Below are 14,313 nucleotides of genomic sequence, written 5' to 3'. Positions count from 1 at the left end.
GAAATGAAACAAAAGTTGCCAGCCTAGTTAGCTCAGAAGGTAGTACCTGCCTTGTAAGTGTTGGGTCACGGGTTCGATTCCCGGCCAGTGCAAACTTTATCCTAAACAAATAAGGTTCGTCCTCCGAATGACTGGCTTACTTCCCTCTACGATTTCGGGATGATAAGACCTCCATTGTTAGTTCCATCCATCTTTTTCTTTGCCTTTTCCTATGTTCAGAGGGTTGGCATTTTTCGTCAGCCTCCATTGCTACAGTTCCTCCTATCAAACATCTTCAAATTCTCTCTTACCTGATCATACGAGGTATCCGCTTCATTGTTGACGGTGAGTTGTGCCAGCTCCCCAAGACCCAGGTTTGAGTCAAGTGGCTCCTCTTCACTCCCCAGTGCCTTCTTCCTATCCACTCCCCCCGTCGAGTGGGCGGGATCTAGACCAGCCGGTGGATGAGAGTTGGTATCTTCTGTAGCGGTGAGCAGGTTGAGCTCATTATACACCTCCTCCGCTTCTGCATCGACATCATCCGTGTCTGACATGACCAAGTTCTGCAAAGAGAAGTCAACAATTATCTCAGTACAATGGAAGAACTAATGGTCCCAATATCACATTAAAAAGGCACTTGCTTACACAAACAGCTTGAAGCTTAACACATCCTTTGGAGCTCTTTGCCCCTACACCTAAGCATCAGAGTGGGCTTTTTGGGTATAAAAACACACATCATAATGAAGTTGTGTGACCTCTGAACCATTTTCATCAGTTTGGATTATTAGGCTGGATCTCAAAGTGACTTGTGTTCATAAGGAACACAAGGGGCTGTATGAGAAACTTGTACACAAAAAGTCCACTCAGACACTAAAAGTTGGGTTAAGCTTATACAAATATGAGAAATTGACCACATAATAATGAAGCACTACACGTTATGTAAGGAATCCCCCAAGTGTTAACCTTGCCTAACAGATACTTTCCCTCGAAAGTTTGTTGTTTATGATTTGAAACTTTTTTATGAAGTATGAACATTAACACCATTTCATTTGATATTTGTACAATTTACCTTGGGTTTTCGCTTGGTAGTGCGCATATCTTCCATGTCAGTGACATCATCCAGATCCTCATTCATGTCATCGTCATCATCTTCATCCTCGTCCAAATCAACATCATTCTGCGAGGTGAGAAACTCAAAGTTTGCCATCACTGCCTCCTCTGTCTCCATAATCATGGTCTCCGAGAACTGAAAACAAACAAAACCAAACACAGGTTAGACGTTTCGACTTACCATCTGCTCCTCCTGAGTAACACTGCTCTCCTGTAGCACTCATAGCTAGGGATAATACAGGACCTACATGACTCCTGAATGTATACAGCGGTTCTACGTCTAGTGAAGCAGACCTGAAAATTCAAAAGTAAGGAATTTGTGTTGAGCACACATGCTTGTCACAAATGTCGTTCCCTGCTTAAGTAATGCACTAAGCTAAATTTTATGACTTGACTTGGACTCGAACCACCAACTTCCAGATCTGAAGTCCACCGCGCTAACCACTACACCATTGAGGTTGGTTGAAAATTCAAAAGTATGGTTAGTTAGAGTACAAATATAGTGATAATTCCTGTCACTCCTTGGAGAGAAGGAAAAAGCTGGAGACTCTGGATCTAAAGGTAATGAATTCATAGCACAGACTACTCAGCAGTTAACTTTGCACTCTTCATGACATGACATACCTAATATTATACCTACAGGACAGCTTTGGTACAACTCGAGCAATAACGTAAATTTTCCCTTCCTTCTGCGCTTTACATATTCTGTTTACTGGGCGTTTTACAGCAGCAAACTATCCGGCAACTCATATTAAGCTCAAATGGGGCCAGGAAAAGCCAGCAACAAGCTATTGCCCAGATGGTTACCGATCCAGATCAAGCATGCCGGGAGGCGAGCGAACGTCAAGAATTCGAAGAGCCATCCAGCCTATATTAACATGAAATTGAGTTTCATATCAACTATGCAAAACATAGTGATCCACCAAAAACTGGTGTACCCATTGCTGTTTTTATATGCTGCCATGACATGTTTTGATGGTTTCTATTTGAACTTACTTCTTAGCGGCAACAGTTTTCTGCAGGTTCCACAGCTTGAGAGTATTATCATCAGAGGCGGTAATGAGGACTGGCTCGGCAGGATGAAATGCCAGGGCTCTCACCGGGTCAAAGTGAGACCGGAGTGTGTACTTGGCGTTCCAGGTTTTCCTGTACGGCTCCTTAGTGCCTTCAACCTGGAGAGAACACAAAAAAACCCTTGGTGTGAAGAAATAGAAATGAAACAAAAGTTGCCAGCCTAGTTAGCTCAGAAGGTAGTACCTGCCTTGTAAGTGTTGGGTCACGGGTTCGATTCCCGGCCAGTGCAAACTTTATCCTAAACAAATAAGGTTCGTCCTCCGAATGACTGGCTTACTTCCCTCTACGATTTCGGGATGATAAGACCTCCATTGTTAGTTCCATCCATCTTTTTCTTTGCCTTTTCCTATGTTCAGAGGGTTGGCATTTTTCAAGATTTCCCCAGTGCTGAAAACTCTATAATCAGCAGTTCCCTGTATAGTTCTGGTGGTGCACTCACTCAATATGTTAACAAACCCCGCCCAGGCAGTGCGATTAACTATAACAAACTATTCAACAAGACAAACATGGAACCTCGTGTTGACAGTGCCCAAGAAAAGATAGACACGGAAGATGCAGAAGAAAACGCAGACCTCCAGGCAGTGCGATTAACTATAGCAAGCTATTCAACAAGACAAACATGGAACCTCGTGTTGACAGTGCCCAAGAAAAGATAGACACCGAAGATGCAGAAGAAAACGCAGAACGGCAGGATGAAATGCCAGGGCTCTCACCGGGTCAAAGTGAGACCGGAGTGTGTACTTGGCGTTCCAGGTTTTCCTGTACGGCTCCTTGGTGCCTTCAACCTGGAGAGAACACAAAAAAACCCTTGGTGTGAAGAAATTGAAATGAAACAAAAGTTGCCAGCCTAGTTAGCTCAGAAGGTAGTACCTGCCTTGTAAGTGTTAGGTCACAGGTTCGATTCCCGGCCAGTGCAAACTTTATCCTAAACAAATAAGGTTCGTCCTCGGAATGACTGGCTTACTTCCCTCTACGATTTCGGGATGATAAGACCTCCATTGTTAGTTCCATCCATCTTCTTCTTTTTCGTTGCCTTTTTCCATGTTCAGACAGGGTCGGCATTTTTTGTCAGCCTCCATTGCTACAGTTCCTCCTATCAAACATCTTCAAATTCTCTCTTACCTGATCATACGAGGTATCCGCTTCATTGTTGACGGTGAGTTGTGCCAGCTCCCCAAGACCCAGGTTTGAGTCAAGTGGCTCCTCTTCACTCCCCAGTGCCTTCTTCCTATCCACTCCCCCCGTCCAGTGGGCGGGATCTAGACCAGCCGGTGGATGAGAGTTGGTATCTTCTGTAGCAGTGAGCAGGTTGAGCTCATTATACACCTCCTCTGCTTCTGCATCAACATCATCCGTGTCTGACATGACCAAGTTCTGCAAAGAGAAGTCAACAATTATCTCAGTACAATGGAAGAACTAATGGTCCCAATATCACATTAAAAAGGCACTTGCTTACACAAACGGCTTGAAGCTTAACACATCCTTTGGGGCTCTTTGCCCCTACACCTAAGTGTCAGAGTGGGCTTTTTGGGTATAAAAACACACATCATAATGAAGTTGTGTGACCTCTAAACCATTTTCATCAGTTTGGATTATTAGGCTGGATCTCAAAGTGACTTGTGTTCATATGAGTTCATAAGGAACACAAGGGACTGTTGTATGAGAAACTTGTACACAAAAAGCCCACTCAAACAATAAAAGTTGGGTTAAGCTTATACAAATATGAGAAATTGACCACATAATAATGGAGCACTACATGTTATGTAAGGAATCCCCCAAGTGTTAACCTTGCCTAACGGATACTTTCCCTCGGAAGTTTGTTGTTTATGATTTGAAACTTTTTTATGAAGTATGAACATTAACACCATTTCATTTGATATTTGTAGAATTTACCTTGGGTTTCCGCTTGGTAGTGCGCATATCTTCCATGTCAGTGACATCATCCAGATCCTCATTCATGTCGTCGTCATCATCTTCATCCTCGTCCAAATCAACATCATTCTGTGAGGTGAGAAACTCAAAGTTTGCCATCACTGCCTCCTCTGTCTCCATAATCATGGTCTCCGAGAACTGAAACCAAACACAGGTTACAACAAAATCCAATGAAAAAGTTACTCTGACAATATGTAACATTGGTAAAAAAAAAAAAAAAAAAAATGCCCAGTTTATCTTTTCAAAGATCTATACATGAAAATGAGGTACATGACTAGGACTTATGTGCAAATTAAAAACCTAATAGAACCTCTGTACATTACTAAAAAAAGTAAAATTATAAAATTAAACTACCTACATCTCAATGAGAGCCAACTAAAATGTGGTGTAAGTTGAAAGGTAAGTAAGTATCTATTTTGGTTTAAGAACTAAATACAAGAGATTATTCAATAAACATAATTTACCAAACTAATTTAAACTACTTAAAAATGGTTTGTTTGAAGGATGAACTCACTTTCTTTGATGGAGTTTTTCTTCCCTGGACATCAAATGTTTTGTTTTTGCCAGTTGGATCTTCCCCGTTCATGTTGCTTGACTGTTGCTGGTCATCGGATGTGACGTTGTTGTTATTGTTGAGACCTAGCAATGTCCGTACTCGATTAGATCTGACATCAATGATTGTATCAGTGTATCCTATTTCTTGAAGATATCTGAAAATGGAAGAAATAACAACAAATTAATATTAGGAGAAATATATATATACAAAAAAGAGTACCTAGTTACCCTCCCTTAGATCAATAAGTCAGCAAAAAAAGTAACCGTAGGAGTCACTGATGGCCCCATGTTGCATTGTAAGTTGATGGTGTGTTAAACATCCTATCCTCACTGTACACAGGTTTTCAAATCATTCATGCTGGATATTATGAAACTCTTGGATTCTTTATCAATGTAGAAAGAACATTCAGTTATTCATCTTCAAGGTCCATTGAGGTTTCTGCTGTCTCAGGGTTGGTCCATAATAATGTGGGGTCTAGTTGGGTGGGGTCTCACAGTAAGTAGGTAATCAGATTGAAATATCTACTTACCTACTTTTTAAATACCCAATACCCATTGAAAAATCTCAACACTTTTTTTACAGCCAAGAAGCTGTGGGAGCTGATTGAACCATGTCAAATTAGAAAAGAAAATGTTCTCAGCTTCTTGCAAGACATAGACCCATCTCTGGAGTATGATATTGTTTCAATCACAGATATATTCGGCCCAACCAAGGATGATCCTACCTTTGAGGTAATGACCTGTTGAATCCAATACTTCACCAATTCCCTGTACCTTCCCAAGGACCAAGATGTAAATTGTAAATCACACTTGTGCTATTAGAAATACCCAAGTCATTCAAACATAAAAGTTTTGCTTTGAAAAATCAAGACCCTTTTAAACTCAACTCACCCCACCCACATTTGTTTAGACACCCTGTTTTATTACCTCTACCTGGGGTTTCCAACTAGCAGCCTGCAGGCCACATGTGGCCTGCCAGACCATTTTTGTGGCCTGCAAAGCTTTTTTGGATTTATAGAAACTTACCTAAATGTAAAAAAAAGGTTTGGTACTTAGGAAAAAAATGGGCATTGAACTTGGCTCTGCTGCGTGCAAGACCAGTGTGATTATCATTGAGTCATGGAAACTGACTCCCTTTAGTGTTCAGCCACAATTAGGAGAATACTTTTTGAAAAGTTTTGCCTGTGGCACTCAAAATTTGATAAGACTCCATTTATAAAAAGTTGGGGTGGGGGGGTGCTCCCCTATCCCTATGTACATATGTGGCCCATAAAGTACCTCCCAATGTAGTATGTGGCCTGCATACACATGGAAGTTGGAAACCTCTGACCTATACCTACATGAATTAATACAGACATAATCATTGTACTCACACAGATTGCTACTGATAACATTGGCTAGGGTTGACTGTAGCTACCTACTTACATTATTTATGTTGAGAAAAAAAAAGTGTTCATTGTTCAAGTTATACCCAACCCAATACATAAAAAAATAATAATGAAAAATAAAAAATAATAATAATAATAAATAAATATTAGCATCAAATAGACATTTTTGGTTTTCACTAGAGTAAGTTACAATATTTTATAGGAAATATCAAATTTTACAAGTCAGGATGTGAGGTGAGGAGAGGGGGGAAAATCCATTGAGAAAGTTCCATACTTACTGTCTGAGAATTTGACGGCCTTGCTTCCAACTAATATTGCTTACAGATGTGAATGGGGCTTCACTATCAACGTTAACTTCTGGGACTCCAGGCTCATCAAATGTTGGTGGATTCATATCACCTTGTTGAAGTTCGGTACCATACTTCAGCTGATGATACTTGGCTCTGAGGAAAGAAGAGAATTCAAATGTTACATTTTGATGTGTATGATAGAAGACTGTTCAATACCTATTTTAAATTCCTTGTTAGAACTACTTTTGACATCTGTTCCAGCTTCATCCCAAAATTTTCCTTTTTCTTTTGGCATTTTGCTCATTGAAAATTTCAACATTTCTAAAAATAGAACTTACCTCTCTTGTTTTAAAGCATATTCTAACATTTTGATTCGACGTATCAAGTCATGTTTCAAATTCTCTTGTCCTTTTCTTTCTCCTTGAAGAAATGCAATTCTTGCCTGGAAACATATCAAAAGATCTTGTGTAAAATATTATGTTATAAATTATACACTAATAAAACTGTGTTGAGCATGAATGCTCATCACAAATATTGGTTCTCAATCAATACATACCTAATGTATCCTACATTTTAACACTCAAGGTGAAATTGAACCACTGTCCGACCAACTATCTTACCAAAACTTGAACTGATAAGGATGCCTGTTTTAGTATTATTCATAGTGACTTTTTGTTTCTTAAAATCATTTAAATAGGTATAATGTACAAGGATTATTCAGTATTCACTGCTAAATCACTATCCGATTCCAACTTCCGACTTTAACGTGATAAGAAATTAAAGAAAGTAAAAACTAATAAAAAGTAAAAACAACAAAAAATAAAAAATTGATAAAGATAAAGTTCACAAGGCCGTTGATAAAAAAGCTCAAACACCAACCAACACTACCAACAGCACCAAAGCCGCCAAACCACAACCGGCACTTTTAGCTAAATTCCCTTTTTCTATTTTTTGTTTACAAAGCTGTATTATACGAGGTGAGGAACGGAGCAATGTTCCTGATTTTTTCTCAAATCATTTCTATCAGTATAGGTACCTACTGTAGCTGGTAGCTGTAGGTGGTACCTACTTACATAAGAATTTGCGATCGCAAATTCGCAATAATTTTCAAAGCGGATAGGGATGATTGACCGAACGAAGTGAAGGTCTATGTTTTAACTCGACCATTTTGCATTTGGTTTACTGTTTAGATGTTTGTGTGTTTGTTCCGCTATAACTCGCGATTGCCTGGTCCGATTTTGATGAACTTTGAAATTTTGAGTTCCTTGAATCAAGACACGTCGATCCTTGAAATTTGGTGTCCCAGGTCCCATTTCGGTCTCAAACTTTTGAAGATGGCTATAGAAAAATTACCCTTGTTATACCCTTGTGTTTGTTTACCCTCTAAAAATATTTTTTTTTTCAAAGACCCCAATTCTTGGTATAAATCTATTAAATTGCTTTTAAAAAAAAGGTCAACCATTCTTAAAATCTTTTGAGTGATTGTAAATGAAACCTGTTTTCTGTCCTTTTTATTACGTAAGACGTACTCCTTCTGTTCTAAATATTTTGTTTGCATTTTGTTATCGCGCTATAATCTGGATCTGGATATAGGGGTATCGAATACAAAGCATCCGTTAAATTTTACGAATCCGGCACTGCTTTTCCTGGGTAAAAAAGGAATTTAGCTAAAAACAAGTTGACCAACCTTCAAATTTGCATTTTTTCATTACAGTTTTGGCAACACTGTAAAAAATTAATGATGGCTGACAAAAATTCTTTTTTTGACTGAAATTTTTAACAAGATGATGAACGGATGGTTAGGTGTAACTCTGGGAATGTCATCATTTCGTGTCTCTTTTGCTAAATTATTTTAATTTAATTCATCCATAATAGTCTAGTGTTGCACAGTATTAGTGAAACAGTTTATTTAAAGATTAGTGTGTCATTTTTTTCGCGATTGACCAATTATTGTTTTAGAGGCTAGTGAATTCTATGTGACCATATAGAATGGAGTCCCCAAGAAGATGATTTCTTCCCAACAAATTAATGATTTTGGTGTGAAGTTAGGTAATATGATTAAACAAGAAGTTGGTAACATTCAAATGAAGCAAACTGAAGATTACAGAATGGATGACAATTCATCAGTGAATCAAAATGGACAAATTGGTACCAACTCCAACAACAATAAATCGGATGATGGGGGACAAAGAATCCAATACTCTATCCCTGGTATTTTACATTTTATTCAACATGAATGGGCCAGATTTGAGATGGAGAGATCACAGTGGGAGGTTGATAAGGCCGAATTGAATGTAAGTTGTGAAATCTATGTATTATTAAATTGTTAAACCTGATTGTACTTACTATAACAGTGTAAATTGTTACTTACCTACCAAGTATGATTAAATTGGAAAAGTACCTACTTCTATGCCTTCAAAACATAACTACCTACTTACCTAGTTATTAAGAGGTAAACCAATCTCAGTGGTATAGTGTTTAGCACAGTGATCTTTGAACATGGGAGACAGTGGTTCAATTTCACCTTGAGTGTTAAAAGGTAGGATACATTAGGTATGTATTGATTGAGAACCAACATTTGTGATGAGCATTTGATAAGGCCGAATTGAATGTAAGTTGTGAAATCTATGTATTATTAAATTGTTAAACCTGATTGTACTTACTATAACAGTGTAAATTGTTACTTACCTACCAAGTATGATTAAATTGGAAAAGTACCTACTTCTATGCCTTCAAAACATAACTACCTACTTACCTAGTTATTAAGAGGTAAACCAATCTCAGTGGTATAGTGTTTAGCACAGTGATCTTTGAACATGGGGGACAGTGGTTCAATTTCACCTTGAGTGTTAAAATGTAGGATACATTAGGTATGTATTGATTGAGAACCAATATTTGTGATGAGCATTCATGCTCAACACAGTTTTATTAGTGTATAATTTATAACATAATATTTTACACAAGATCTTTTGATATGTTTCCAGGCAAGAATTGCATTTCTTCAAGGAGAAAGAAAAGGACAAGAGAATTTGAAACATGACTTGATACGTCGAATCAAAATGTTAGAATATGCTTTAAAACAAGAGAGGTAAGTTCTATTTTTAGAAATGTTGAAATTTTCAATGAGCAAAATGCCAAAAGAAAAAGGAAAATTTTGGGATGAAGCTGGAACAGATGTCAAAAGTAGTTCTAACAAGGAATTTAAAATAGGTATTGAACAGTCTTCTATCATACACATCAAAATGTAACATTTGAATTCTCTTCTTTCCTCAGAGCCAAGTATCATCAGCTGAAGTATGGTACCGAACTTCAACAAGGTGATATGAATCCACCAACATTTGATGAGCCTGGAGTCCCAGAAGTTAACGTTGATAGTGAAGCCCCATTCACATCTGTAAGCAATATTAGTTGGAAGCAAGGCCGTCAAATTCTCAGACAGTAAGTATGGAACTTTCTCAATGGATTTTCCCCCCTCTCCTCACCTCACATCCTGACTTGTAAAATTTGATATTTCCTATAAAATATTGTAACTTACTCTAGTGAAAACCAAAAATGTCTATTTGATGCTAATATTTATTTATTATTATTATTATTTTTTATTTTTCATTATTATTTTTTTATGTATTGGGTTGGGTATTTGTCTCTGACTTATTGATCTAAGGGAGGGTAACTAGGTACTCTTTTTTGTATATATATATTTCTCCTAATATTAATTTGTTGTTATTTTTTCCATTTTCAGATATCTTCAAGAAATAGGATACACTGATACAATCATTGATGTCAGATCTAATCGAGTACGGACATTGCTAGGTCTCAACAATAACAACAACGTCACATCCGATGACCAGCAACAGTCAAGCAACATGAACGGGGAAGATCCAACTGGCAAAAACAAAACATTTGATGTCCAGGGAAGAAAAACTCCATCAAAGAAAGTGAGTTCATCCTTCAAACAAACCATTTTTTTGTAGTTTAAATTAGTTTGGTAAATTATGTTTAATGAATAATCTCTTGTATTTAGTTCTTAAACCAAAATAGATACTTACTTACCTTTCAACTGACACCATATTTTAGTTGGCTCTCATTGAGATGGAGGTAGTTTAATTTTATAATTTTACTTTTTTTAGTAATGTACAGAGGTTCTATTAGGTTTTTAATTTGCACATGAGTCCTAGTCATATACCTCATTACTTTTCATGTACAGATCTTTGAAAAGATAAACTGGGCAATTTTTTTTACCAATATTACATATTGTCAGAGTAACTTTTTCATTGGATTTTGTTGTAACCTGTGTTTGGTTTCAGTTCTCGGAGACCATGATTATGGAGACAGAGGAGGCAGTGATGGCAAACTTTGAGTTTCTCACCTCACAGAATGATGTTGATTTGGACGAGGATGAAGATGATGACGACGACATGAATGAGGATCTGGATGATGTCACTGACATGGAAGATATGCGCACTACCAAGCGGAAACCCAAGGTAAATTCTACAAATATCAAATGAAATGGTGTTAATGTTCATACTTCATAAAAAAGTTTCAAATCATAAACAACAAACTTCCGAGGGAAAGTATCCGTTAGGCAAGGTTAACACTTGGGGGATTCCTTACATAACATGTAGTGCTCCATTATTATGTGGTCAATTTCTCATATTTGTATAAGCTTAACCCAACTTTTATTGTTTGAGTGGGCTTTTTGTGTACAAGTTTCTCATACAACAGTCCCTTGTGTTCCTTATGAACTCATATGAACACAAGTCACTTTGAGATCCAGCCTAATAATCCAAACTGATGAAAATGGTTTAGAGGTCACACAACTTCATTATGATGTGTGTTTTTATACCCAAAAAGCCCACTCTGACACTTAGGTGTAGGGGCAAAGAGCCCCAAAGGATGTGTTAAGCTTCAAGCCGTTTGTGTAAGCAAGTGCCTTTTTAATGTGATATTGGGACCATTAGTTCTTCCATTGTACTGAGATAATTGTTGACTTCTCTTTGCAGAACTTGGTCATGTCAGACACGGATGATGTCGATGCAGAAGCGGAGGAGGTGTATAATGAGCTCAACCTGCTCACTGCTACAGAAGATACCAACTCTCATCCACCGGCTGGTCTAGATCCCGCCCACTGGACGGGGGGAGTGGATAGGAAGAAGGCACTGGGGAGTGAAGAGGAGCCACTTGACTCAAACCTGGGTCTTGGGGAGCTGGCACAACTCACCGTCAACAATGAAGCGGATACCTCGTATGATCAGGTAAGAGAGAATTTGAAGATGTTTGATAGGAGGAACTGTAGCAATGGAGGCTGACGAAAAATGCCAACCCTCTGAACATAGGAAAAGGCAAAGAAAAAGATGGATGGAACTAACAATGGAGGTCTTATCATCCCGAAATCGTAGAGGGAAGTAAGCCAGTCATTCGGAGGACGAACCTTATTTGTTTAGGATAAAGTTTGCACTGGCCGGGAATCAAACCCATGACCCAACACTTACAAGGCAGGTACTACCTTCTGAGCTAATTAGGCTGGCAACTTTTGTTTCATTTCAATTTCTTCACACCAAGGGTTTTTTTGTGTTCTCTCCAGGTTGAAGGCACCAAGGAGCCGTACAGGAAAACCTGGAACGCCAAGTACACACTCCGGTCTCACTTTGACCCGGTGAGAGCCCTGGCATTTCATCCTGCCGAGCCAGTCCTCATTACCGCCTCTGATGATAATACTCTCAAGCTGTGGAACCTGCAGAAAACTGTTGCCGCTAAGAAGTAAGTTCAAATAGAAACCATCAAAACATGTCATGGCAGCATATAAAAACAGCAATGGGTACACCAGTTTTTGGTGGATCACTATGTTTTGCATAGTTGATATGAAACTCAATTTCATGTTAATATAGGCTGGATGGCTCTTCGAATTCTTGACGTTCGCTCGCCTCCCGGCATGCTTGATCTGGATCGGTAACCATCTGGGCAATAGCTTGTTGCTGGCTTTTCCTGGCCCCATTTGAGCTTAATATGAGTTGCCGGATAGTTTGCTGCTGTAAAACGCCCAGTAAACAGAATATGTAAAGCGCAGAAGGAAGGGAAAATTTACGTTATTGCTCGAGTTGTACCAAAGCTGTCCTGTAGGTATAATATTAGGTATGTCATGTCATGAAGAGTGCAAAGTTAACTGCTGAGTAGTCTGTGCTATGAATTCAGCACCTTTAAATCCAGAGTCTCCAGCTTTTTCCTTCTCTCCAAGAAGTGACAGGAAATATCACTATATTTGTACTCTAACTAACCATACTTTTGAATTTTCAACCAACCTCAGTGGTGTAGTGGTTAGCGCGGTGGACTTCAGATCTGGAAGTTGGTGGTTCGAGTCCAAGTCAAGTCACAAAATTTAGCTTAGTGCATTAAGCAGGGAATGACATTTGTGACAAGCATTTGTGCTCCATCGTGATGATGTGTAAAAAATATATTCCTCAAAGGGAAAAACTTTTTCGTGCATTGGAGCCTTTAGTTCAACACCCCTTTTCATTTAAAACCATTTTACTAACAGATAAAACCTATGGTCATCTATTCCATTTTTTCGTTAAAAGCGACATAATTATATAATATGAAAAGCTATTAAATAGTCATTTTTAATAAACACATTCACTCTGGCTGTATGGTCGAGGCTTAGTGCCAAACCAATGCCAAAAAAAAGCATTTGTGCTCAATACAATTAAAATTCCTTACTTTTGAATTTTCAGGTCTGCTTCACTAGACGTAGAACCACTGTATACATTCAGAAGTCATGTAGGTCCTGTATTATCCCTAGCTATGAGTGCTACAGGAGAGCAGTGTTACTCAGGAGGAGCAGATGGTAAGTCGAAACGTCGTAGAATGTTTCAACCAAGTGAGCTCCTAATTCTAGCTCCATGGTTTTTGCACTTACCTATGTACTTTCTAAATCTACTTGTTCTTTTATTATTATTTTGCCAGACTTCTCTGGCGGTTTTTCCGATTTTGGCGCGATTTGGTAAAAATAACTTAACTCAGACTTGAGGTTTTTTTGTGGAGCCAATCCAACTTTCGGATCCTGTAGGATTAGTATTATTTTGTAAATAATATTGTAACTGATATACTAAAAAAAAGTTTGGCTTTACGTGAGGTCTCTAATATGCTTTATTTTCCAGGTAAGATCCGATGCTGGACCATCCCGGCTGCTAATATAGACCCGTATGATTCATATGACCCGGGTGTACACTCAGGCTGTCTGGAAGGTCACACGGACGCTGTGTGGGGTCTGACCATACACAGTCAATGTCTGCAGCTCCTGTCCTGCTCGGCTGATGGCACGGTCAAGCTGTGGTCCCCGGCAGCCCAGAGCCCGCGACCTACCCTACTCAAGTCATATGCTTCGGAACAGGGTATGTACCTGTAGTTTATTTATTTCCAAACCCTGTTGTTTTCTAATAGGAATGAGTTCAGAGACGCTGTTAAATCAACCAACAAGCTAAAACCCCTAACTTCCGTGACTGCAAAGCCCAACAGTAGGGGAAAACAGAAAAGAAAGGTCGATTATTCTTCTAGGATGAAGTTATATTGGCTCAAGAGGAAGAAGAAGTAAAGAACTTCGTGGTCCCTTGTTCGGTGAAACGCAAAAAATATTTGAGCACGGAAATTCATTTTAGATTCGCTAAAAATACGCGTATTGTTTGATAACTTGATCAGAAAGTTTGTTACTGTGGGCTCTGAAAATACAAATGGTGGTCAAATCTAATGAGAGGCATACGACGACACAGACCACACGGGTCTAATGTAGCAGTTGTTTCATTGCTACGTAATAAAAACGGCGGTGAAACACTTTTTATTCGATTTTCGATCAGGATATGGTTTTGATTATCTGAACACCATGATAATAATAATACCAAAATTACAAATTAGACAAATGTAGCCTGAAAAGTTCTACCAAAGTTACAGTTCCGATTATTTTGCTCGCAAGTGTAGAATTCATTTGGGATTTTTCT

At 38.5% G+C, this 14,313-nt stretch overlaps 2 protein-coding genes across 2 annotated transcripts in view; one reads left to right on the top strand and one right to left on the bottom strand.

The window, feature by feature from the left end:
• Positions 1-6,766, bottom strand: part of LOC103509698 (striatin-3-like) — an 8,615-nt gene extending 1,849 nt beyond the window's left edge. Inside the window, exons 1-7 of the mRNA XM_026823987.1 lie at positions 6,667-6,766; positions 6,317-6,481; positions 4,610-4,805; positions 4,057-4,233; positions 3,286-3,537; positions 2,880-2,948; positions 2,086-2,192 (exon numbers count right to left, since the gene is read on the bottom strand). Coding sequence (XP_026679788.1) covers positions 2,086-2,192; positions 2,880-2,948; positions 3,286-3,537; positions 4,057-4,233; positions 4,610-4,805; positions 6,317-6,481; positions 6,667-6,695 — 995 coding nt within the window. The 5' untranslated portion in view covers positions 6,696-6,766. The remainder of the gene's footprint in view (positions 1-2,085; positions 2,193-2,879; positions 2,949-3,285; positions 3,538-4,056; positions 4,234-4,609; positions 4,806-6,316; positions 6,482-6,666) is intronic.
• Positions 6,767-8,092: 1,326 nt separating this feature from the next.
• LOC103509697 (striatin-3) lies at positions 8,093-13,742 on the top strand. Its single transcript, XM_008474324.2, has 9 exons — positions 8,093-8,622; positions 9,313-9,416; positions 9,602-9,766; positions 10,068-10,263; positions 10,633-10,809; positions 11,329-11,580; positions 11,910-12,085; positions 13,054-13,166; positions 13,480-13,742. The coding sequence occupies exons 1-9, from the start codon at positions 8,335-8,337 to the stop codon at positions 13,725-13,727; spliced, it is 1,719 nt and encodes a 572-aa protein (XP_008472546.1). The 5' UTR covers positions 8,093-8,334; the 3' UTR covers positions 13,728-13,742.
• Positions 13,743-14,313: the final 571 nt, after the last annotated feature.

This window comes from Diaphorina citri, unplaced genomic scaffold, assembly GCF_000475195.1.
Source record: "Diaphorina citri unplaced genomic scaffold, Diaci psyllid genome assembly version 1.1 scaffold521, whole genome shotgun sequence".
In the NCBI taxonomy this organism is placed as follows: Eukaryota; Metazoa; Arthropoda; class Insecta; order Hemiptera; family Psyllidae; genus Diaphorina; species Diaphorina citri.
This window is presented reverse-complemented; position numbering and strand designations above follow the sequence as displayed.